This window comes from Nyctereutes procyonoides, unplaced genomic scaffold, assembly GCF_905146905.1.
Source record: "Nyctereutes procyonoides isolate TBG_1078 unplaced genomic scaffold, NYPRO_anot_genome, whole genome shotgun sequence".
Lineage (NCBI taxonomy): Eukaryota > Metazoa > Chordata > Mammalia > Carnivora > Canidae > Nyctereutes > Nyctereutes procyonoides.
The window spans coordinates 12,756,718-12,784,259 of NW_026575117.1; the positions used below are offsets into that span (position 1 = coordinate 12,756,718).

At 37.7% G+C, this 27,542-nt stretch overlaps 1 protein-coding gene across 1 annotated transcript in view; it reads left to right on the forward strand.

Annotated features, from left to right (window-relative positions):
- The window catches only part of USH2A (usherin), a 686,930-nt gene that overhangs the window by 356,657 nt on the left and 302,731 nt on the right, over positions 1-27,542 (forward strand). The window contains exons 34-35 of the mRNA XM_055333895.1: positions 1,905-2,052; positions 22,895-23,046. Coding sequence (XP_055189870.1) covers positions 1,905-2,052; positions 22,895-23,046 — 300 coding nt within the window. The remainder of the gene's footprint in view (positions 1-1,904; positions 2,053-22,894; positions 23,047-27,542) is intronic.

Sequence of the window (27,542 nt, forward strand, 5' to 3'; positions counted from 1 at the left end):
GGTAGTTATTTCTTGCACTAACAATGACATGTCCTAGAGCTTTGAGTCATAGTTTGGCCACAAGCTCAATTGATTCCTCTTTATTTGCAAAGATTCTGTTCTTAGGAAGAGGATGGTTTATCTCTTCCATATATATGCACATGCTGCAGCTGAGAATTAGAGGGAACCCACAGAGGTTAATTAGGTCCCAATCTTAATGCAATTTCATGCCCAAGCTACAGTTTAACCCATCAGAAACTTGCTTACGCTGATGAAAAATTATCCTGAAGATTTGGCTACTGTTGTATTCTTACAAGAAAACATGAAAGTGAGCTCCATGTCTACTGACCATTTAATATTTACATTTATAATAAAGACTTTGCAACAACTTGGCAAATAGTATACTGCAATGTAAGAAAATATCATTTAAATTAAGTCAACTCTCTCTTATTTTTAGGGAAAAGAATTTCAACTGTATTAAGTATCAAAAGGTTGTTCCCTCAATATCAAGCTGAAAAGCTTCCCTTTGGGGGAAGGCCCAAAGAAATAAAAAGGTTTTTTAATTTTTTTATACTAGCAATTTCTATCCCTGAAAATGGACAAAATAACTATCCGCTTTTTACATTGTCCTATGATTTTGCTTCATTTTCTCAATCGGTTTTTGGTAAATTTTCGTGCTTTTTGAAATGTTTTTAAATTTGATTGTGTAAATTACAGCTGGAACCTAAAGAGATACAGAACAAAGGTTAAGTGGGGTTTTCAAATATCTGTGTTATATAAAGATATGATTGCTAATATTTGCTATCAAATATAGTCTGGAAAAACCCTGTGGGTCTATCCTGGCTTCCTGGAGAAATGTTTATCCAATAAGGTAGCAAAAATATTTTCCTAATACACTTAAACATTTATCTTGGAATTACTTGCAGTTAATTATGAGAGTGCACACAGCAGTTTCCAGGTAACTTTTTATTTTAAAATTCATTTATTTATTTGAAAGAGAGAGAAGGAGAGAGAGAATGTATGTCCATTCGATCAGGGGGAGAAGCAGAGGGAGAGGGACAAGCACACTCCATGCTGAGCCCAGAGCCTGACCCAGGGCTTGGTCCCATGACCCTGAGATCATGACCTTAGCTGAAATCAAGAGTCCGATGCTCAACCAACTGAGCCCCCCAGGTATCTTTCACATCCAGGTTTTCATTTATGGCATTATTAATACCTAATTAGGGAATGAGAGGATTCTATGATCACTATGTTTGTTGGCCGTGTAATGAGCCCATTTCCTCTGGCACATGAGTCAGTGATTCGACCCTTTAAGCCATTAAACAGTCATTCAACAACTGCTTTGTTGCTGATATATGAGAAATACTATTTTATTCAATTTCACGTTGAATTATACTTTAAACATATTGGTCACGCAATAGCAATAAAAGGCAATTATATTTGTTGTAGATCTTTTCTCTTACTCAAAATCACTTGTTTTACCTCAAAGTGGTTTCAGTCTCTATACAGCCCTCATGGAGTGTGTGCACACGCGTGTGTGTATGCGCATGCGTGCACTTAACACTTAATTCATTCTGGGAAACTCTGTGCAAGGCTAATTTCATCAGGGCTATTCACCTAGGTCATACATGCCCTATCTCAAGGCTCCAACATAGGATGTACTTGTAATTCATACATGCATATGTTTGGGGTTATTTTCTAACTGTCAGAAATGGGTGTCTTGTGTCCTAAAAAGCAAACAAATTAAATGTCAAACATCAGCATTGAAACAAATTTATTTGGTGGCGGTGGGTGAGGGGTGGGGAATCAAGAAAGCTGTATTTCAAAGAATCTGGAACTCTTATTATGAATTCTCTTTTTTCAATGCTCTACTAAAACTTTTGGGACCTAGAGTGAAATGTGTTTTTTTTTGCATTTCTCCTCAGGCTTGTACAGGGGGCGGGTGCACAGTGAGCGAGGCCAGTGAGGCCCTGACTGATGAGGGGGCACCCGAAGGTGTGCCAACTCCCAAAGCGCACTCCTCTTCACCTCACTCCTTTAACATCTCCTGGACTGAGCCTGAATATCCAAATGGTAAGTGAACTCTTTTAGCCTCAAGTTAAAAAGATGATTAGCAAAGGTAAATTAATATTCGAAATGGCAGCTTATATGTGGTGCTTAATTTTTAATGATCATTTTAGCACATAAAATACCTGAGATCGTATCATTGTCTGCAGTTGGGAGATTGTAGTTTTTAGGCTAACACACAATTTTGGTGGCTCAAAAGTGCTCCCTTTTGATAGTTCTTGTGTACTGCATCTTATTGTTCAATACGGTCCAGAAGAGGTGTAGAGAACAGATGAGGAACGAAGTGCTGTTATGACAGTGATGCTATATTTTCAATGACTTTTTGTTTTGGACAGTCATTAGTTCGTTCTCGGAGAGGTAGAGAGATGGAAAGTCCATGCACATAATGTATTTCAAAATGCTTTTGCTTTAATAAGTTTTTCTTAAAAGAGACCACCACTTGGAACTCTGTGTTTTTAATATATTATATGTAGAGACTTGAACCTGCAGTTTTTAAACAGTGCATATATTAAATACATAGGTATTTATACTTAACTTCAAGTAGATTGTATATATTCCTAAGTGATATACGCATCTTTGCACAGTTTAGCGAATTAAGTTAACCAGTTAAAGTTGACTAAAATAAGATCTTGTTCTAAAGAATGTGTAATACCTTGGAGGTAGGAATTACTTCATTCATTTATTGGAAATATCTTTAAGTTTCACACAATATGGTGTCGTTATTCCACACTGGCAGGAAACTTATTTCACATCAAATTTTGTTCCCTTTTCAAGACTTGTAACATCATAGGAATTGTTTTAAGTAGATTGTTACTGAAAATTGAGATGGCCTCGTTTAGCATAGCCAAAAAGAATGGAAGGGGAAAAAAATTATAAATTTTATTAGTTTGTCTTATGTTTACTATGGTATTAATTATTCCAGTCATCTCATTTTAATTAAACTTTTGGCAAATGCATTAGATATGTTTGAGGTAATGGAGAGAGCTCAAATAATTAGAGTGAGTGATTATCTCCGTTATTGAAGTGATGCCTGTACTGTTACAAATTTCCTAATAAAAAAATAAATGGATCTCTATTTGATACTTACATTAAACAGTCAGAAAATCTTGTCATACTTTGTGCTCCACAAATGTATCTAGTCCATAGCTGGCAATGCAAATGTTAGTGATTTATTCCAATTGGATTGCTGTTCATTACTATTACAGGATTTACATAGTAGAACATTCTCCTTCATACCCATGTTGTGGCAACTGGAACCACAAACTGTACTCAGAATCCCAGGCAAACCAGAGAATTACTTTTGACATTTCAAAGCATATTTGTATATTATGTTTTGTGCATTTACAAGCAGTTTTAAAATATATTCATTGAACCAAAAAGAATTTGAGAGGTTTTGGAGATTTCCGTAACACTTTCATTGTATTCAAAAGTCTTGTGTTTAATCACATCAGAATTTTCTAATTTTCTTATGTTTAATCACATCAGAGATTTCAAAATTTTTATTGTGGGGCAGTGGTTAAGACACTTAAAAGGTAATAGTGTTCATTTAAAAAGTAACCAACTTTTGTGCCACTCCTTCTCTCTTCACTTTCCCCACATTTTCCAGGGTTTGATTTTTATTGTCTATCGTCTGGAGAGGGATAATCTGATTTTTGTTAAAAAATTCTCCTCTATTTATTTGTAAAGCCCCCATACTTCCCCCTAAAGACTTAAAGAATAAAATACAGATTCTTTAGTCTGATATTCAGATCACTCTCAATTTATGACTCAAGCTGCATTTACAGAGCCTTGTAACACATATTCCTTTCTAGAATACATATGACTTACTGTAGGGTTGCAAGATGTGGGTGCGGAGTCAAATAGGCCTAGAGACAAAGATTATCTCTGCTGTGTAGTAATGTGTTACTTTGGGAAATGTACTAAATTCTGTGAGCCCTGATTCTCTTGATTATAAAATTGGAGTTGACAACCCCTATTTTCTTTGCATATTTACCTGTGGAAACCTAACTCATTCCTCAAAAGTAAACATGGGCCTCTTTTTTATTTTTTTTAAGATTTTATTTATTTATTTGAGAGAGGGAGAGAGTACAAGTGGTGGGGAGGCAGGGAGAGGATTGGCAGAGAGAGAGGGAGAAACAGACTCCCTGCTGAGCAGGGAGCCGGACTTGGGGCTCAATCCTAAGACCCAGAGATCATGACCTGAGCTGAAGGCAGAAGCCTAATGCACTGAGCCACCCAGGTCTCCAAATTTGGGCCTCTTATTTCATAAAATTGTTCCACTCTCCTTGAGTCTAGTGAAGCTTTCCCTCTTTTTTTGATGGCACGTACTTTGTTCGTCCTAGGTTCAAATTTATCTGGGTATGTGTCCAATGTACCCAACAGATGATAATGACCACAAATCAATCATTTCTCTTTCCCTTCACAGAGCCTAAGAGTGTGTTGTACTTTCTGTTGGCACCTAATTATATTTTGTTCACTTAGTTGTCCCTTGTGAAAAATTGCATTTAATCAAAAGCATGTATACTGTGGAGTGCTGGCTCTCTGATGATATCGACAGAAAGAACAGAAGTAGTTGTGGGCCAATTCCTGGAACATATTTGTTTGAAATGTATTTGTTTCTGGACCATATTTGTTTAGCTGTGTGGGGTCTGACACTAGGTTTTTCCTTTAGGAATTTGCATTTTTGCATTTGAATTAAGAATTTTTAATTTTCTTTCTAAGGTATACGTAGGTCAAATTTAATGGAACTAGGCCCATGTTGCAATTTATGCTATATTTTAGTTGCTTTTTATTTTTTGAGTCTTCTGCAGAAGAGTAATACATTGCAGCATAAAATAGGTTTCATCCTTATGTTACTAAAGAAACCCTCTCAAATTATTTTAAATAGTGTTTCTCAAACTTATCTGATCATTGGAACCATCTTAGTGCCACTGACTGAAGAAGTAGGCTGTAGTATCCACCAAAAGTCCTGAATAATCAAAATGTCCCTTTGGCCTGGTTATCCTAAAATGCTCATGAGTATTTAAAATTCACTCTACCTGGGATCCCTGGGTGGCGCAGCGGTTTGGCGCCTGCCTTTGGCCCAGGGCGCGATCCTGGAGACCCGGGATCGAATCCCACATCGGGCTCCTGGTGCATGGAGCCTGCTTCTCCCTGTGCCTGTGTCTCTGCCTCTCTCTCTCTCTCTCTCTCTCTCTCTCTCTCTCTCTCTCTCTCTGTGACTATCATAAATAAATAAAAATTAAAAAAAAATAAAATAAAATTCACTCTACCTGAGACCGCTCTCCTTAGGACCCTTTCTTGAGACCTCCACATGGATTTTTATTATCCTTTACTTTGAGCATATCCAAATTGATTTCTCCACATGTTCTCTGCCCCTCTACCTGCCCTTTCTCCTGTGTTTCTCCTTTTCCTGATTAGCACAATCCAGTCACGCCAGCCAGAAACCTGGGTGGCATTTTTGACATCAGCCCTAGCTCACTCCTGACTTGTCTTACCCCCATGACCCTCAACTGTACTCCTCTAATGAAGGTCACTGATATTTCTCACCCAGATAACTTTAAGAGCTTCCTCACACCCTGCAAAAATCTGGATTTGTTTATTCAAAGTATGTTTTTTGATGATCTACTTGGTGCCATCATTCTGATGATACCAAGATGAATTTGCCTAATCCTTGATCTTCAAGATACAGGGATTCCTTGAGGGAACAAATAACCGTAAGGTAGGGATGTGAATAAGGTGCCAAATGTATGGAGAAGAAACTCTCTGAGGAGCCCTATAGGATGTGGGAGTGTCATCCCTCTGGGTCTTCATTACATGTGGCAGCTCCAGAGATACATATGCATTTAGACTGACATGTTGTGTAGCAGATGCTTCTTGCACGGGTTTGCACGCTCTGGGATCCAAAATCTTGACTCTTTTAGTCAGTTGTACACCTAAATAGAACATTTCACTAGGGCTTACTAACATGAAAAAAAATATGAAGAAATAATAAACCCACTTTCGGTAATAGGAAGTATGTATGTTTCCAAATATGTGCCCATATGTGACAAAATGTGAGAGATATAAAAAGTTCTGATATAAATGTCTAGTTCCTGTCAAGCAATTGGTAGCCTTTAGCCAGCATGGCTTAGGTAACAGGTTTTCTGCTTTTCATAAATGATTCTGATTTAAACAGTCACTTGTGACTCATCAGAGTCTTATGATAATCCTGATCCAGTGGCTAAGAGAATGGCTTCTTGCCCTTCTGATTTCCATTCTCTTTGTTGTCTCCCAACCTGCTCCTACTTTATAGCTTATGCTGGGAAGCTTGCTCTTTGCTTCAGGACACGCTTCGTGTGCTCTGGGAATTTTTCCTGTTCTGGAACTTTTGTTCTGTGCTGTACTAGCGGTTCTAAGAATAGTGCCTGACCCACATAATAGATGCTCAATTAAAACTTTGCTGATTAGCACTATCAAAAACAAACAAAAAAAAACAAACAGAAAATAACAAATGTTGACAAGGATGTCAAGAAATAAGAACCCTTGGGCACCATTGGTGGGAATGTAAAATAGGGCAGCCATTATAGGAAACAGTATGGAAACTTTCTCAAAAAAATAAAAATAGAATTACTGTGTGATCCAACAATCCCACTTCTGGGTATTTGTCCAAAAAAAATTGAAAGCTGGATCTTGAAGAGATTCTTGTATACCCACATTCACTGTAGCATCACTCACATTAGCCAAGAGATGGAAGAAACCCAAGTGTCCACAGATGGATGAATGGAAACAAAATGTGGTGTGTATATATATACAATGGAATATTATTCTGCCCTTAAAAAAAGAAATTATCACGTGTTCCAACATGGATGAACCTTGAGGACATCATGCTTACTAAAGGAAGCCAGTCACCAAAAGGTACGGCACGATTCCACATATATGTGGTATCTAAAGTCATCAAACACATAGAAACCGAAAGTAGAATCGGGGGCAAGGGTTGGGAGGAAGAATGGAGGGTTGTTATTCAACAAATATAGTTTCAGTTTTGCAAGAATAAAGGGTTCTAGAGATTTGTTATACAACAATGTGCATTTAGTTAACCATCTGTACTATACATTTAAAAAGGTTAAGATGGCAAATTTTAGGATCTGTGTTTTTTTTCTGCCACTGTTGTAAAAATATGATATAGAGAGGATATAATAAAATGCAATACGCCTTTAAACCAGAAGAACAAAAGGTTAAGGGCTGTGTTAGTTTAAAACAAACAAAGGTTTCAATTAATAGTAGCATAAAGACAGATATGTAAAATATAGATTTGTTAAACCAGAATCAGATTATGCTAGCTGGCCTGTTGTGCAACTTGCTTTTCTCACTTAACAACGTGGTGGAGACCTCTTTCCCTGACAGGGAGGCAGGGCTCAGCTCTAATGTTTCAAAAGGCAGTGGAATCCTGGTGACTAAAACCACAGCATATGTGACCCATATTTTATCAGTGGATATTTACGTTTCCATGATTTTGCCATTATAAATAATGCTACTTGCTATTAATTGCCTTAGTCTACCGAGTAGTCTTTTTTTTAATTAATTTATTTATTTGAGAGAGAGAGAGAGCATGAGTGTGGGGAGAGGGGCAGAGAGAGAGAGGGAGAAGCAGGCTCCCCAGGGAGCCCACCAAGGGGCTCTACACAGGGTTCCATCCCAGGAACCGGGGATCATGACCTGAACCAAAGACAGCTGCTTAGCCGACTGAGCCACCCAATTAGTCTTTAAGTACCGGGTCTTTATCACTTGATTCATACCTAAGGTTTTGCTTTCCTTCAAATGTGTCCTACTTAATTCTAGACCCTTGCCTCACTTACCTGGAAAAATGGTGTGAGCTAGAGGGTCTCTCTAATCAGAGCACTTGGCATCCACGTTCCCTCTGGCAAAGGTGTTCTCTGCACGCTGCAATTTCAGGCAGGATTTTTAAACCCGGATTTTAAAACCCGAATAAGAGCCGCTTTTAGGTAGATAAGAACACTTTATTGTGTAGCACCTGGACTCTTCCTTTGTCATACCACCAGCCATCGATGAGCTAGTAGCACAAAGGATCGCTGCCTAATAAATTTAGTGACCTGTGTTGTGAAGATTACAATTGCATGATTATAATTATGCTTTTGAGAGCTCTCAAAATCTCATGAGCCATGGTCCCTTTCAGAAGCCAAGGCCTTAGAATCTGTAAATATGTTTTATTTGCTCACACTTGAAGTCCCCCTTGCTAAAATCAGCATAAACATCTGACTACAGCAAATTTATTCCTTGTTACCTCGCATAACATTGAGTGACATTTGAAAGTAATTAGAATATTTTTAAAATAGTAACTAGAAATACAGAATGTGAAATTCTCATCCTTTATTAATATTTACAATTGCTTGTAACAATCCACCATCCTTACCTAGGTCAATTTACTAAAACAGTTTCCCTGTTAGATTGTGACCCACATAAGGGTAGGGATGTGCCTTGTTCCCTAGTGCCAGCAATTGGCAGGGTGCCAGTCCTGGGTAGCTGTTAAAGGAATTAATGTTTACTGATGATAGGGACAATAATAACATGGTGATTGTGTGGATGTGAGAAGCATAGGCATATGCAATCATACAACACATGTAAACACACATTTATGATTGTTTAGAATTATGTAACTTAGGTGAATGATTTCAAAGGCAGCAGAAAGGCATCTCCCCCTTGACCTGCAGAAGGCTCAAAGACCCGATCGTTTGGCATAAGATTTCCTCAGCCCAGTGATTTGTTGAGATTCTGAAGAGACCATGTGAAACTGGGTCTCCTTTGCACACCCCAGTGTGAAAGGGCAGATTGTTACTGCCATCAAGATCAGGTAATGTCAAGATGCGCAGGGAAAAAGGAGAGCTGGGCACCCATTAGGCAGGGTCCCAGGGACCTCATGAGAAAACAAAGAGTACTTAAGGGACCTATGAAAATATTTTCCTAATTCAGCTTCTTGTACTGGGCCGGTGTTTTGAGAACTCATATACGGATATGTACTAAGACAATGGCAACTCTGTCGATAAGAACAGAAAGAATTTAGGAAGTTGATTGTCTTTGCAGACTTATGCATAGTACCTTGAAGCCAGTAGAGCATGATTGAAAGAGCATTTAGTTCAGTTTGTCTTTTTTTTTTTTTTTTAAAGATTTCATTTATTTATTTAAGAGAGAGCAAGTGAGAGCAAGTGCAGGGCGGTGGGCAGAGAGAGAGGGAGAGTCTTGAGAAGACTCCCTACTGAGCTAGGAGCTGGGCACAAGCTGGGCACCGGGCTCAATCTCACGACCTTGAGATCATGACCTGAGCCGAAACCAAGAGTCGGATGCTCAACCGACTGAGCCACACGGGTGCCCCCATTTGGTTTAGTTTTTAAGCATACGTATGATTTCAGAAATGGGTGGTTGAGAAATAATTACAGAATTTTATACACATTCTGTATATGTCCCCCTTCACATTAAGAGATGATGAGAAAGAAATAGGCTTTTATAATATATATGTGCAAAGGTGTGTATGTAAATACTAAGTGATTCACCCATACGAAGAAAGAAGTATTTGATTTCCTACCAACCCTGATGGTAATAGTAGTAATAATAGATACAGCTTAGAACTGTGTGCACAGCATTTTAATCCTCACAACCAGCCATGACATGGGTATCGCTATTCTAACATTCAGATGTAGAAACTCAGATTGGTAAGTATTAATTGCTCAAGACAACTAGTAAAGTAGGAATGTAATACCAAACAAGGTGTGAATGACTCAAAAAATGCAGGGTTTTATTTACTATACTCTCCTGCTTCTACTTTTTGTAGAAAAGCTCATAAATCAGGATTCCATCTAGCCACATGAAAAAAAAATTCTTTTTTAGATACTTTGACTTGTTTGATGCATCATTCTCAGTGACAACACTCAGCATTCCTAAGATCTCTGTTCTGATTTTTCTCTGGTTTTGAAGAAATAACTGTTTTTTTTCCCACTTTTTATGTTAAACTAACTTTATTTTTAAACAGCCACAATGCGATTCGATTCTCTTTCTGGGAAATGCTCAGTTTTAATAGGAGAAACGGATTATAGAATTCAGCGAATCACTTAGGAAAACTGCCTGACAGTTTTGAGCAAACCTTGTGTAACTTTTATGAAACACCTCCTATCAGTTTGTCAGGTAGGATTTCCCAAGCACAATCTTTTTTAGATTCCGTTGATTCCATTTTTAGGAGAGCATAACAGTAATAAGGCATTATTCCACAATGTGAAAGCTGTTCTCTCTTTTCCTTTTTAATTGAAGGATCAAGTATTCACACAGGGAGATATCTGCCACATTCAATCATCATCTGGACCTTGGGGGAAAGCCCACAGTTGATATTCATATTGCCAGGCTGTACTGGAAAAAAAAAAAGGAAACAAACAAATATGCTTGGAGCATCTATATTCACTATCCGTGTTATTTTTATGACACACTAAAGCGTTGTTGTTTAATTCTTACAGTAAACAGAATTCTTCAGTGTAAATAGAGATACCTTGTATTAAATTTACATCGTATTGTACTTGTATTGAATTTCCTTGGTTATGGATGACAACCTACTGAGCACCTTAGGAAACACAATTTGACAGAACAGGAGGAAGAGGCACAAAGATACACATCCCAGTGGATGTGCTTTGTGGACAATTATGATTCAGCTCCCCTGTGAGAATTAAACACCTTTGAGATCCTACCATCATGGAAGGAGAAAAGTGATAAACCTGAGGCTGCTTACCCTGGTGAGCCAGTGGGAATTAAAGATCCATTTTGTGGATTATCCACTGAAGAACCAACTTTGTAGAACTGGATTAAATACCCTGATCCCCCTTACCACACAGCATAATATTGTTTCATCGTGTTAGAGCTAGCTTACCGATTATTAGCACGAGAGAATGAGCGAGAGAGAAGGACGGAAAATACAAAACACTGCAGCATAATGCATGACAGTAATTTTTTTATGTTAGATGTATATATTTTGAGGCTTCTCTGGATCCACTTTTTGCTCTTCCACTCTTTCCTATATCCCGCGAAGCTGATCTTTCCTCACAGAATCAGGGAACTCTCCAATCTCTCTCTCTCTCTCTCTCTCTCTCTCTCTCTCTCTCTCTCTTCCTTTTGCTTTGTCCATGGGCTCTGGCAGCAGCATCCAGAGATGACAGGGTGGGAGGGGATTGGAGTCTCAGGATGTAAAGCCTTTGTTCCCTTTCTACCAGGCTCTGGATTCCAGGGCAATATTCCTCCAACAAGAGGTACAGCTCCTTCCCAATGGCCCTTTCCTATATTTCCAGCTCTTTTTTTTTTTTTTAAGAATTTATTTATTTATTTATTTATTTGAGAGAGAGATTGAGAGTAGGAGCAGGGGGCGGGAAGGAGGCAGAGGAGGAGAAGCAGGGGGAAGCAGGGAGCCTCATGTGGGGCTCGATCCCAGGACCCTGAGATCATGTCCTGAGCCAAAGGCAGATGCTTAAGGAATGGACTGAGCCACCCAGGCACCCCATAACTCCAGCTCTTTGTCCAGGTTCCCCAAATCTGTTCTCATCCTTTCCCTTTCAAGTTTGAGGATGTTTATGGGCTCCTACTTTAATGGTTAACATGGTCTCCTAGGAGGCCTAACTATGACCCAGTTGGGCATGGCATCATTACCGCCCAGTGCTTTCCCTGAACTCTGCCCATAACTTTGTAAATGAGTTTGAGTCGCCATCAAGTTTCTTCTGAGACCTGAGACCTTAACTGATTCTTAAATCTTGTATAACCCACACTGAACACACATAATTTGGGGGCTGGATGTAGAGATAAATGTAAAATGTATTCCGGGAATAGCAAAATTACATTAGTAAACACATAAAAATGCCATTTGATTAAACTTTGTTTTGGCACTCGAGACATTTTAAAAGCAAATAAGAACAGTGTTCAAAAGTTCTAGATGAAGATTGCTTATCTACTAAGTCTGTGGTATTTAATTTTTAAACAGTAACCAAGTCATTGATATCTCATTGAAAGCTTTCTATTACTATAAATATTTATTTGATAATCAATCAAATAATGATTTGTGACATTCTTCCTCTTGATGAAGTAGGTCCAAGTGCCATGTGCATCTTAAGCACAAGTTTCCCAGGTCAGCTTAGTTTCTTAACCCACCTAGATTAGGTTGGCCTCTGTCTCCCCCGCCACTATCATTTTTTCTTCTTTTCCATCTAGTTCTCCGTTAATAATCTTTGCACTCACATAATCCACTGAGTCTGTCTTCTCACTTAGATTGAAAGTTTTATGAAAGCAGGACCAGGACTGTTCTGTATTCACAGCTTGGAACACAATGTCTAGCCCATAGGAAGTACTCCATAAATATTTACTGATGAGTCAGATAACTACCGAAAACCAAATTCACTACATCCAGCAGAATTTTTTTTTTCAAAAGGTGTTTTAAAGCACTTGGTAGGTACCTGTTTTTTCTGTTTGCTTTGTTGTTGTTGTTGTTGTTGTTTTTCACATCATACTCTCCAGACTTGTTTGGGATAGGAAGGAATCTTTTTTTTTTTTTAATTTTTTAAAAAATTTATTTATGATAGTCACAGAGAGAGAGAGAGAGAGAGAGAGAGAGAGAGGCAGAGACACAGGCAGAGGGAGAAGCAGGCTCCATGCACCGGGAGCCCGACGTGGGATTCGATCCCGGGTCTCCAGGATTGCGCCCTGGGCCAAAGGCAGGCGCCAAACCGCTGCGCCACCCAGGGATTCCCCGATAGGAAGGAATCTTAAATAAAGAGCATACATATAAGAAACTGCTAGGTGATGACAGTGCATACCAGTGGGGAATACAGACCTGTCTAAAATATGCTTCCAAGAGATGGGCAGGTTATTTTTGACAAGAGATGTGCATAGGAAGAGATAGTTTAAGGCAAGGTTCCCACACCGAATAAGGCTTCAATTTACTCCAAAAGGAAGGACAACTCTAAGTTCATTCCTCTTATATGTGACACACTTAACTCCTAAGGTACCTTCTTGTATGTTCATTTATTTGATTTTCACATTAACTCCATCAAGCCTCCAGGGTAAGGAATGTTACCCCCATTTTATTGATAAGGAAACAAAAGCTTAGACAACATGGTCTTTCTGACCAAGTATTAAAGGTGTGTGGTCATGAGAGAAAGGCTGTGTGTTCCCCATCCTTTTTTTCTAAAAGCTTAATCAAATGTCATTGGATGCAATCACAGCTCTCATACCACCACAAGGCCACCAGGTACCTGGCTAGTGTCCATTCTTTGGTGAAGCTCTCATCAATACCAGCAAACCATTTACTCTTAAACAATGTCCACAGTGATGTCAGGTGCTTGGTCCAGTATACAGTCCTCAGATGGAGTCTCATTCATCTTGAGCTATAGTGTTGCAAAGAGGATACAGCCAACACTTAGATCCTCAGGAGTCCTCAAGGCTGGTGGAAAGACCCCTAAACTCCCTCTCAGCCCCTTTCTTCTCAAACAAAAGCAAACCAAAAGGTTGAAAAGAAAGGATAGAAAGAAGCAAAGAAAGTTGGTGTAGCTATTTAAATATCAGACAAAGGAGATTTGGGGGCAAATAGGATTAATAGTGATAATTAGGTAAGTTCAGATTAAAAAAGGGTGACTAAAATTAAGAACTCTTCTTTCATCAAAATGTGGTTTAAAGTTCCTGAAAAATAAGTAATAAAGTGGGATATAATATTTGTAACATACATAACTGTCAGAAGACTAGTGTTCAGAATATATAAAGTATTCTTAGGAATCAATAATAAACTGGGGACAGAATATAACCAATAATAATTATAATAGCTTTGTACAGTGACAGACTGTGCCTTCATTTATCATGGTGAGCACTGGGTCATGTATAGAATTGTATCATTATGTGGTACACTTCAGAGTAATATAACATTGTCAACTACATATCAATAATTATTTTTAATGTATAAACTTAAGCTTAGAAGAAATGAACCCCAAACTCTACTTCACTCGTTGTTTTCTTAAACATTTTATCAATGGTAATATGTTCACAGATATTACAAAAATAATAATGAACTGGGGAAAGATCTGAAAAACCATTTCACAAAAGAAAAAGAAAGTAGATGCTGGTAAATATAAGGAAAGGTGCTCAACTTCTTTATTCAGCTGGAAAATAAAAAAAAATACCAAATAATATAGCGTTTTACCACATGTAATACTGGCAAAGTTTTGTGTTTTTTCTTAAGATTGATTGATCGATTGATTCCTGAGAGTCACAGAGAAAGAGGCAGAGGCATAGGCAGAGGGAGAAGCAGGCTTCATGCAGAGAACCTGATGTGGGATTCGATGGGCCCATGGCAGACACTTCGCCGCCGAGCCACCCAGGCATTCCTGGCAAAATTTAAAAGTGTGACTATACAAAGTCCTTTTGAGGATATGGAACAAAGAGAACTCACATGCACTATAGGTTGTAATGGGAATTGATGCACTCTCAGAAACAGTTGAGTGTTGTCTAGCAGAATTGAGTATATCCCAACAATTCCACTTGGGATCTATGCACTAGGAAACTTAATTTCTGCCTCAGGACACACATACAAAAAATGATAAAAAGCTACAGTGTAGTAAGAGAAGGTGGAGGCAATCCAAATAGCAACAATAGAATAAATGAATGAATTGTGCTGTGCAGGAATACGACTCAGCAATGGAAATGAGTGAAGTATGACTACCCGTAACAGAATGGATGGGACTCATGCTTATTATGGTGAATTAAAAAAAGATGCAAAAATACATATACATATATTTTTAAGTAGACTCCACACCCAGTGCAGAGCCCAACACGGGGCCTGAACCCATGATGCCAAGATCAAGATCCCAACTGAGATCAAGAGTCAGACGCCCAACCTACCGAGTCATCCAGGAGCCCCCCCAAAAGTGCATATTATGTGATTCTATTAATACAAAATTGAAAAATACACAGAACTTAATTACATCATTTACGGATGCATTCCTAAGTGGAAAAGGAAGGAAAACATTCTTTAAAAGCCAACACAGTTTTCAGGGCGGAAGAGAAAGAGTTGGAATGAGGGAGGACATGTGGAAAATTCATGGGGTGCTGGCGATGTTTTGTTTTTTAACCTTGGTGATACTTACATGACTTTTTGCTTTTATGTTCGTCTTTAAGACATAACATTTTATGACTTTTCTATGTTATGTTTTATCACATAATTTAAAAATACAGAAAAAACAGTTGCACAGAAGTTGAGAGTGTAATGTCTGTGTACCGTCCAGTCCGAGTGTTTCTGTGTTACACCAACCAATAGCTCTGACGCTTCTTAGCTGTCTCGCATTGGCCATGTTATTTCACCTTTCTCAAACTTGATTTTCTCATCTGTAAAGGAAAATTGAAACACTTTTTGCCTTCAGGGACTTTTCATGAGGATTGAACAGTATACATGCTGTTGTTAATTTTTCAGCATAAATATCCTCTTTCAAGTGTTTGCCTCTTCTTATCTGTCATGCTTCCCTACGTAACAGCTTTTGTTTTGTATTTTGATGAAATGTTATGTGTCAAGATAGGTACAAATTCACATGCAGTTGTAAGAAATTATGCAGAGAGATCTCAGTGACCTCTTGCCCAGCTCCCCCAGGCTGCTCTAAAAACTATAGTACACTATCCCAACTAGGGTTTTGACACCAAAACAGTCAAGATGCAAAACAGGAATGTGATTTTTTTTTTAATTCCCCAATTGACAAACTTTGTCCCACTTTGGCCATACATACCCCCTTTAAACTAGCAGTAGAGAGGTAAGTTAGGTCTTATAGAAGGCTTTTGAAAGTCTTTCATGGCTCCCCTTACAGACCATCTCTGTAAGGTGGACAGATCCTTCGCTTTCCTAACTAGTGATCTATGACGCCATACCTCAGCCCTAAGCATCACAAATTTGTTTTATTAAAGAAGAGAAACTATATAAAACTGTTAAAGGTATTTCTCTCTTAGAATTCCATGTTATTGCTGCAATGTGGCATTCCTACATCCCTGCCTCCATCACGAGTTATTGTATATCTGGGAAAAGGAGACTTAAAAATTATTATTTTTTCCTTTTGATATTTTCAGCTCCATGGTCTTCCCTAATCCGGTCTATTGCATGTGTGACTCTAGAGGAATTCTTCTAAATACAACGTTTATTTTCCCCCCAGTAAATACACCAAAATGTCCATGGTTCTACTGGGCATCACAAAATCCTTAACCCTTGGAGTGGCATCCAAAGCCTGAACCTCCTTTTGAAGGCTTGTTTTCTATTAGGCTTTCACCAGTTACAGCAATAACAGCAGAATATGGATCTATTTGGATATCTTTACTATACTTTGCTTTTTCTTGCTTCAAGGCATTGGCAAATGTCATTTCCCCACCAGGAACATCTTCCTGAGACATGGCCTTTTCACATTTTGACTTTTATGCAAGACCCAGCTTCTTTGTACAGAAACCTTGGCTGCTCTAAAAAGCTTTTAGGACTTACTTTAGCCAGAGTGATTGCCCTCTGCTAGAAGCTCCTGCATGGCTATCCCATTTGTTGGACATAAAGTTTTTGTGGTGCTTATCACTTTTATTTAACTCTTGAATTGTTGTTTAATTAGACCTGTGTTTAACCCTTTTCTTACTTCCATAAAGGCACATATTATTTCTTATTCTATCCCCCAAAGTACCAAGCATAGTATCTTTCAGGAATTGATTTCCAGTAAATATATATTAAGCTTTTCATTAGGCTCAACTTAATTGCTTTTAGGGCCAGAACATGTATATCATGTCTTAATTTGAGTGGAATTTCTAAATATTTTAGCAGAGAAAGTTAGGATAGAAATGAGTAAGAGGAGCAGTAGTAGTAGGGGGATGAGATTACCAGGTTCCAAGCCTGAGTTGATATTTATTTGTATGACCTTGGGAAATAGCTTAGCCTCCCTAAGCATCCTTCCCTTAACTCTGTAACAAGGCAAATAACCCTTCGTATTTCTTGATGTTGTTAAAGTCAATGGAAATAATTCATATCACGTATAAAGCCTACTGTCTGATTCAAAGTGAGAGTTCAATACATTTTTTTAATAATAAAGTGTTTTATGATTTCAAAAATACTTATATGGCATGTTAAGAACTTTGCATTTCACTTTTTTTAAAGCTATTCATACATGTCCTGTACTCTACTCAAAGAAGAAAGTGTCTCCTTAAGCTTCACTTAAAACGTCCACTGGATTATATTCATTAGTTTTCGTTATGCACTTTGGGAATCTGAAGCCAATGAAAATTGTTTTAATATATATTTTAGACTTATTAAATGTATGTTTTTGGAACTGAATTATACAATATTTTGTATAACACTAATTTTATTTACATTAAAAAGTCTGCTAATGAAAAGTTATGACATCTGCCTGCCTTTCTTGGTAAGAAATGGACTATTATATTCAAATGATACCTCTTATTACCCACAAATTTGCCATAAAGTTTGACTCTATGTCCTCAACTAGAATATAATAGCTACTGGCCTTGCTCAAACCAGGTCAAAGGCAATACCTGCACTTGACTCAGGCTCCTTTTTGTGGCAAACATAGACACCAGCCATAAGCCACAGTGGCATCCCACTTTGGCCTGATCTTGGGATCTGATGATTACCTCATAAGATCTGGACCTATGGGCAGAAAACCCAGAGAGACCAATATCATGAGTCTGTTTCATCCTCACTACATGCTTACATTGATCCCAGCCTCCCAAACCTGGGATGGGGAACTTTTATCTTGCTAGTACTCAGCGAAGGCCTGATGGATCCCTGATTGCATGTGGTGTGTTCAGATACGTGTTTTGAAAAATGGCCCTCGGTCTGCAGTGTGAAGAATGAATTGTATGGAAACATGAATAATGCGTCAAAACATGTAGGTGGCTATGATTCTCAGGTATGAGATGATGGCAGGATGGACTAGGTGGCCATGAGTATGGAGATGGGTGAAGATCAGTTGGGAATGTAAAGTCCACAGGCCTCAGTGATGGAGTTGGTTTGGTGGGGGAGAGGGAGGAGAGTGTCCAGTATGACTTAAAGGTTAGACTACGCTTACCTAGTATACCCTTGGATTCTACAGCTTGGATCTACAATTGATCTTTTAGCCCTTCCTACAGATGCTGTCAAATAGTGCTTATCTACAGAATGGTGGGTAACTCTGTATGTGCATATGCATGTGTGCGTGCATGTGTGTGTGTGTGTGTGATCTCATCTGCATGAAAGCTGGACTTCAGTCTAACCCACCTTTCCATTCAGATGCATCCTGAACCTTAAAAAGTTTCTGAGTAGTTGAATTAACTGTCACAAATCTCACTTAATTTCATTTTCAGCTCATTTGCCATGTATTCATCTTACTCTAAGCCCTTCTTTTAGTAACTATTATTTCTTTATTCTTAGTTCCAGATGTCATGGTTATCTAGTTTCTTGGCATAGCTTGCTAGGGGTTGACTTGCAGAAGTCAAGTAGACAAAACAATGAAGAAAATCTTGAGAGACTGTCACTGAGGGAGGAAGAAGTAGAAGGCAAAAAGCAGACATAGGAATGGATTAAGTATAGCCACTGAGTGATGTGAAGGGTAAAAGCTGGATAAGTATCCTAGATCTCATCAGTCCCTGAGGGCATTGCTGAATTAGAGAATATAGTCTTTGATGTCCATAATGCACAGTTTGAGTCATCATGAGATGATTCAATTATATTCATTAGAGTCTGTGTGGGAAGACAGGTAAGTACTTTGGAATCCTTGCTAGAAAGATTTCCTTTAAAAATGGTTAAGATTCTTAAAGTTTGTACGTAAGAATGAGATTTAGTTATAATGAAAATTAACTTCTATGAAATATGTCATTTCCCAATATGTCAGATAAATGAGATATTATGCACATAATCCTAGCATAAAAGAAATTCTCTGTTCCCCAATTATGTAAGAAAACGGAAATATTGATTTGGGTACTTTCTATGTCATTGTTGAAAAGCGGGTCAAGTAGATAGCATTTTGAGGGTCTTACAATTTCTTTAAGAGCTTCTCCAACACATATTTGCACATAAGTTTTTTTTTTCTTTCTTTCTTTTTTTTTTTTTTTTGGTGAGGATTAAATGATTGCTTAGCAGAGTGCCTGGCACATCATAACTTCTTATCATGATTATTACTGTGATTTTATCCATTTTTCTTCTCTTAAATTTCCTGTGACTATTTAGTTTTATACCGTATATCTTTCATTTCTTAGTTTTAATTCATTTGTACTTTTGTGTGTCATGTATTAAATGACATTAAATCAAATACTTTCTATAAGTATTCTCAGAGTTATCATAGATGATTATACTAGAATAAAGGAAAACAGTTGGCAGCCATCCTTTTGTGTGTGTGTGTGTGTGTGTGTGTGTGTGTGTGTAGCCATAGCGCTACATGATAGTGAAATACTCTCCAAAATTTGGAAGTGAGGGAAATAGAGCTGCTCTTAAAAGGTAAGCTGTACAAAGTTATCCTCGTAAGAGAAAATGAGCCAGAGCAGTAGTTTTATTTAAAAAGTATTAGCTTATGTGATGTGATAAGCACTGGGTGTTATACTGTATATTGGCAGATAGAATTTAAATAAAAAATAATAAATAAAAAGTATTAGCTCAAAAAAAAGTGTTAACTCATTCAAATATAAACAGCTTTAATCCTAAAGGATATACTGACCAGGATCTCACTAGTGAAACAGAAAATGTGCTAGGAATATAAGACAGATGATATTTAATATAAGGAGTTGGTTGCAAGTGTGTTGGAAGGGCTACAGAAACAAAAAGGGTGATTCTCAGTGCCCTGGTGTTCGGCTTCCAAGCCGGCCTCATCTGCTGCTAGCTGCCAGATTTGCTGATTTGATGCTTCAGCCATCAAGAGGCGCTACCCCAGCCTGAGCTAATGTGTCACCCAGAGTCCATCCCTGAAGAAGCTGGAAATGCCAAAGAGGCATTTCTGCAGCTGGCACTACCTGAGGCCATGGCTGCTTTGTCCCCCCGCTGACCTCTCAACGGTCAGCAAAAGCCTCAGCTCTTGGAGCTGCAAGTTGGACATTTTCTTTCTTCCTGTTTCTGCCCTCTTTGCAGCACCTCCCATTGGTGAGATCCAAGAGGAAGCCAACAAGCCACAGGGCTGCAAGTCAGAGAATGGGCTTTTAAGCCCAGCATACAGAGCAGACTATAGACGTGTGGATGTGGGGCTGTGGGTAGGTGAATTAGATGAATAACCAGTTTATTCAGCACCCATGCACACGCTTCTTTCTTCCATTAGTTTCCATGAGCAGCAGCAACCACTGCGTGCTTCCCCCTAACATCCTACTGCGCTTTGTACAATGAAGAAGCTTTCACCCTCCATCATCGTATCAACGCCTGGGGAGTGTTCATTCCCCCTTGAGTTTAGAAACAACCTACCTAGATATCCTGCAACCTAGAAACTAAGATAAAATGAATATCTACTAACTTTCTCTACATACATCAGTAGGGAAAAGGGGAGAGAAAATTAGTTATTATGTACAAATCTTTATGTAATAGGAAAGAAATAAAGCATGAAATAACACCTGTGATTCTCATTTCCATACCTAGTTTAAGGCCACAGTTGATGTTTATAACCTCTTCTCTTGGCCCTCAGCCAGTAGTTCATCTGTTTGGGATTCTTGACCTAGTAAGGTAACCCAAACCTTCATTACTGCAGGGTGTATGTGCTTAGTGTCAGCATGCAGCAGGAAGCTAATTTCTCCTTTCACATAGTAAACTTTTCCTTTCCTATTGATATAGTTGCATGAGGATCCTGAATTGCCAGGTAAAATTCTGTTTTCTAGTTTAGTTTTACCTTGGTTGCAGCCCGCAACATAGATTTTTCTCCTTGTGGCTAGAGAAAGCAAAAATATTTTGGGTAGGTTATTAAGAGTAATAGTAAGAGGAAACACTCTGGCTACCTTCTCTTGATTCCCATTTCCACATTGCTCACTACAGAAAAGCCAGCATCAAATACTGATCCTTAGTTCAAATCAGGTGCAGCATCTTATAGGAACCCTCAAATCCACAGGTGGTATCACCCAGCTTGAGCTGTAATGTGCGCTTCAGGAGGCCATTCCAGAAGTCTCTTAGGCTATGGGTTGATGAGGTATATTGTAAGATGAGTAATTTTTATAGTGGTGACTCGCATCCTACTTGTTTTGCTATAAACTAATTTTTAAATCAAAAGCAGTGTTATGAAGGATATCCTGACAATGCGTGCAGCATTCTGTAAGTTTGCACATGATGGTGCTGCCAGATATCATGAGCAGGTTCTGACAATGAGCAACTTCCTCCCACAAGAAAGGAACGCTTGGGAAAAACCTCCTGGTACCGTGGCCCCACCAGTAACACTATCCCTAATGGGATGATGAGTGAAGACTTGCTCTTCCTTTAGGACAGATGAGACCAAATTTGGAGTTCCCAGGCTAAGCATCAGGCCTCTTGGAAGCCAGCTGAATTCCCTGACAACCTTGATTTTGCTAGTCTTTTGTTGCAAAACTCATTCCCTCTCTAAATCTCCTATCTGTGAGCTATTCTTTAATACCATCCTTTTACCAAGTCTATTTTCCTATCTCAGGTAGCTAGGTATCTCCTTTTCTTGTAGCCTTACATTTTCCCTCTAGATTGGATGCTAATATTTTTACTCTACTGCATGTTCATTAATTTATTCATTCAGTCAATATGTATTAAGTGCCTACTATGTTTGGGGCATGGTGCTAAGCTCTAGAAATACACAGGTGAGGAAGAGTCAAGATTGCCTTGGGGATCCTACAGAGAGGCAATTAAACAGCCACTGTGAAATTAATTTTACTTTGAATGAAGTTCCAATTTAGCTTATAAGCAAAGTTTTATTTCTCATAGTATAATGCTTGATCAGGTTGGGGATTCTGTGATTCCAGGGAACACGGATCCCCAACAACTTCTTTTTAATGAAAATATTTTGACTGCATAATTCAACTGATTATATTCAATAACTATTTAATCTCTCATATCTCTACTAGATGATTTCATGAAAAGACACATAGCTTTCCTTCTGAAATAAATTTTAGTAGATCATTAAAACCAATAAATCTTAGTTTCTCTAACCCATTCATGGGTGTCTCATGAATGTACTTTGTGCCATTTGTGCAAGGTGTTTATGGTTAGGTTATGTAATATTGTAGTTGAGACATGGGTTCTGGAGCCAGACCTCCTAGATTCAAATCCTGAATCCAGCTCTGGCCAGCTATGTGATTTCGAGCAAGTAACCTAATCCGTCTTGTCTGAGTTTCCTCATCTATAAAATGGTGATAATCATATTGCCTCTATTCTGGTAGTGCTGCTGGGAGAGGGTTAAAAAGGAGTTCATACACAACAGGTACTTACCACAGTGCCTGACACATCCTGAGTAATATATAATGCATTAGCAGATAAGGTTATTTGACTTCTAGAGCACATCTATTAAGGATCTCGTTTTAGAAAGCAATGGAAATTGTAAATATGCTTAATTTATTCATGTTTGATCTGGAACACGAATGATAGCTAACATGATGTAACAGGAAGAGTCCCATACTGAGACTCGTGGGTTCTATTTCTGTCTCTGTACTCATTAGCTTAACAATTTGATATTTAAGGGTTTAATGCCGGTTTGATTCTTAGGAAAGAGATAGGGTTTAGACTGAGGAAAATACCAGATGCTATGATTCAGTATTTCCATGAAATTAGAAATCACGTCAAGAGGTGCTTGCTTTCTTAGGACATTCTTTGCTATTGTCCGGTCACCATACTAAAATCCCATTATTATCTTCCCAGGTGTTATCACAAGCTATGGACTATATCTAGATGGTATATTAATTCACAATTCCTCAGAACTCAGCTGTCATGCTTATGGATTTGCTCCTTGGAGCTTGCATTCCTTCAGAGTCCGAGCATGCACGGCCAAAGGTTGTGCCCTGGGCCCGCTGGTAAGTATGTGCATTTACATTCTGGGAATGTATTAAATGTCAGATGACAGTGAATATCAAGGAAGAAGTAAGTGGTGGTGACTCATTCTCTGCACAGCGAGGCTTTCAAGCAGGATAGGAGATTTTCTTTTTATAAAATTTTACTTAAGAGTTAGTAAGAGTTTATAATCCACATAAATTTCAGGACTGTGCATAGGTCTAGTGAAGGAGAGAATCTATATTTCACTGAAATTTGTCAAGGTAAGTTGGCCAGTGTAGCAGAAATACATACAATTTTGCTTAATTTAGTCACATATTTACTTAAAGTGGATGTTTTTCTTTCTAATAATGGGCTCAACAAGGTAAGTTTATGATTAAAATGTGAAAACAATCCAAAGTCCCTGATTGCCACGGCGTGGCAACACTACAACCCAACAAGTGGGTCAGACAATTAAGTTTGATCTTGCCTCCTCTGATAGAATAAAATATATTTATATCATCAGTGTGATATAGTTTCATAAGAACAATATTTAATATTGTACCAATATTAGTTTTTGATGTCCACATTTCAGAGATCTATTGTATCTATATTTCGTTAGCAGTTAAAAGGTTGACAAATTATGCTTTTTATTTTTTAATATAATTTTTCAAACTCAATAGTGCATAATTGTCATAGACTAGCATGACATTCCTTAGTTTCAAAACATCAGATTTTATTTTTGTGCATTTTTCTTAATTAGATTTAGCTTCTTTTAAAGGAAACACTCATTACTTTTAGATATTTTTTGGCAATGTTTGCTAATGCTCTATCATTTTAATGCACTCTGTCTTCATTCAAGAGTGTATTATATAAATATTACCTTGGAAAACAGCTCTACAGTTTAATTCTTTGCTTCCTTATTTTTGATCACACCTCCCATTTTGTTTCAGAGGTTGGTTGCTTTCCAAGCTGCTAACGTCGTCGTCCATCGGTGGAGCGGAGCTGTAGTCTTTATTGCCATTAAGTATTTTATAGCTCAGCCCCTCTGATGGTTACTTACTCTTAAAAGCAGGATTGGCAATAGGCCAGCTTTTCTTCTCCATTCAAAAGAAAAGCAAAAGAAACATGAGAACACTTCACATGAGCTTGAAACCTAGACTCTTTCAAAAATATAAACTGCACCTTGTGGTTCTGGCTACTAAATTGGCTCCCACACTGTCTCCTGATGTTCTGGGAACTTTAAACAGGGGGGACAGGGTTATTGATCTGCGTCCTGTGCAGATAAGATAGTGGGCGATGTTAACCTTAAGAAATCAAATGCCACAGCACCCTGATGGGAAGGGAGAGAACAGAATTGGATTGTAAAACCTGCTTTGCCATGGCCTCGTACATTCTAGACTCAGTCCTGATGTAAAGCACCGTTATTTTCTCCCCGTGGTACTTTTCCTTATCCTGTGCTCAGTATGCAAACGCTTTTCCCAAGTCAATGATCCATCTCTAATCACTGGGATTGAACAACAATGTCTTTATTTAGAACAAGTCAACTCTGTGCTGCCAAGAAGTTAAAACTGACGGTCCTCAATTGATTTCTAAAATATTTTTGTGCCAATTACAGTACATATTGGGCCCTTAAGAGATTACCTATCTGAATATCCTAAATCACCCTGGATATCTATCCCAGTCAGAAAAGCTAGTACAGATTAAGATACATATATCACCTAAGGGTATTCTTTATCTAAAGCCCAGTGTTACACCAAGCGTTTCATTGAAACAAAATATTCATGATTTCTATTTTTAGATCTTTTGCTGGCAGAAATTGAAAAACAAATTTTTGCGAGTCAGTTTTTTTGTTCTAGGCAAACCTTTTTTCAGTGACAATTCCTGGTTTTTAGAAAGAGGAGCCTGTTATTTTACTATTTCATGTCATTGTTTTTCATGCATGCAGGGAAATACTAATCCATGTGTTTTTGTGACAAATGAGCTCTGTTCCTGAATGTGGTATGGTTCACCCTCAAAACTGACAAGTTCATATAATAAAAGGGGAAAAACAGTAAAAAGGACAAATTTGATAAAATAGAATATTTTAAAAATAAAAGCGTATGCATATATATTCCACATTTTTACCATTTTAATGTAGTATTAGCTCAATATGTTTTGCTTTTAGCCTGATCAAGTTTATGACTTATTTGTGATTCGGAAGGAATTACTCTATACCCATCCGAAAAAAGAAAAAAAAAAGGATTTTCTTGTAGTTTGCTCATTTCTCATCTGTTTACACAATATATTTGGCTTTTAAAGAAATTCCAATGTTAAAAACAATTTAGGATGCCTTTGATCCTAATTTTAAGATGCTTATATGCATTGTCAAATTTAATCCCGTAATTGAAGCTTTATAAATGTTTGAAATAATGAAAAATTAACAGAATAAGCAACAGAGGATAACTTTTTAAAGGTTTTCCTTGTTTTCAATTATATTGCTGAATTATATTAGAGAGAAACCCTTCACATTTTGTGTAGCTATAATAATATGCATTAAATTTGTCCATAGGATAATCACTTTGCTTTCGTTTGTTTTTTTCCACTTAGCCAATGTTAGATAACACTGGTGGAGTCTAAGATTGGGAATTTTATGACTGTGTCTGGCCTTGGAACATTCATTGAATTCAATTCTCCAAGGACCCTCTTAAGGATGAAATGTGAAACTATAGGTCACTGCGGTGTGATATAGTTAAAAAGCTGCTCTGGTTTCTTGGTGATGGCATGTTTATACACACAAATGCACCTAAACACACATATATACAAGCTCAGTTTTTCACATTTATTATTTACAAAGAAACAGATTTGTTATTTAAGACATCTAAATCCTAATGGTAATATGTAATTGTCAAGAAAATCCTAAATGGGAAATCTACCCTAAACTTGCTCTTTTTCCCCATGCTTCACTGGCAAATATACTTAGTCTACTAAGCCTCAGATTTTTCAATTATTACAAAAGGAAAATAATGCCCGCTTTAAACAGTATTGCTGTAAAATTTAAGTGAGATATTTATGCAAAGATTGCTGGTACACGATAAGAGTTTTATTAAGGACGGAAATTTTATTAAAATGTTTGCTTTCACTGCACATTTATTCTAAAAAAAAAAAAAAAAGTTTTCTGTGCCAGGGGAAGTTTCCAGATAAAAGCCAAGCCAGCCTTCCAGAATGCCTTTTCCCTAACATTCTGTTAAGGCAAGGTAGATAAACAAAGAGGTAATTTTTTTTAAGAGACTGAATCAGAGTAAAATAGTACAGTAGCCAAATCTAATGTAGAGTAAAAACGGAGGTATTTATCCAGATACTTAAAGAAATTTTTAAAATACATCATTTTGAATCAACCAAATGTTTGAGGATAATAATAGAACTATCTGGGATTGCTCTTAATTCTTCAACTTTTTGAATCTCACTTTATTCAAAACACTTTAAAATCATTTTCTATGCAATAATTTGAATTATATACATAGACATAATGAAGCCAATTGCATTGTTATGAAATATTAAAATGATGAACTGATATTTTTCCAGTCAAGTTTCTTTATCATTTTTTGGTACATAGTCATTAGACTAAAAAAAAAAAATGAGTAGGAGTTATAGATCTAAAGAACCCCATAGCCTTTCTCAGTTGAAAATAAAACATGCTGTGACCTCATACTTATTAAAAATTAACACTCTTGTCTTTTTCACATTTATTTTCATAATTGGGAAAGTGTATTCGCCCTAACAAATGAAGGTTTCATAATTGAGAATATTTGCCTGCCTAAGGATTTCGTGTTTGATCACCTTCTGGTGAGGCATGAGCCTGTAGTCTAAGAATAAGGTCAAAATTATCAACGTATTCAATAAATCTTAAAAGGTCAAACATTTGCAAGGATGCCTATGAGTTTGTGGTGATTAGTTAACAAATTTAAGCCAGTTATTAGAAGATGCTAAATATCCTGAACCTCATTTTACTTTCTTGCCACTTTTAACCATCCTCCGGTCACCTAGTCATTTTATTATTAGTTAGCTCCTAAAATCTTCCTGGCCCCTGTGCAGTTAGGGATTATATTTTATTTCAGAGTCCTTCTCTTTAACTAATTCCTCTTTTGCTCTTTTCTGCATAGGTTCGTTAACACTATATTAATGAAATTTTCAACTTTTTTGTGATTATACCTTAGGGATGGAGTCAGTCAGGTACATTTATTTCTTGACGTCTGGCATGATACCATCTTTCTGTACCTGGCGGCAACATAGCTCAGAGAACCCTGTGTGTGCACGTGTGTCGTGTGCATGCACGTGTGCACACACACACACACACACACCCGCCAGCACGCAGGCACACAAAGATGCTTGGAATGGCCTTTGACAAAGCCCAGAAACCTACCACTCCAGTCAGGAACCTCTGAAAACAGACCTTTTGCATTTCTTCTCTTTTGCAGTCACATAAAAATTGTTTTTAAGCGGTCCTAGAAATAGTCTGTGGATATGCACAGCCATGGGCACAATCACTGTGAGCTGATCC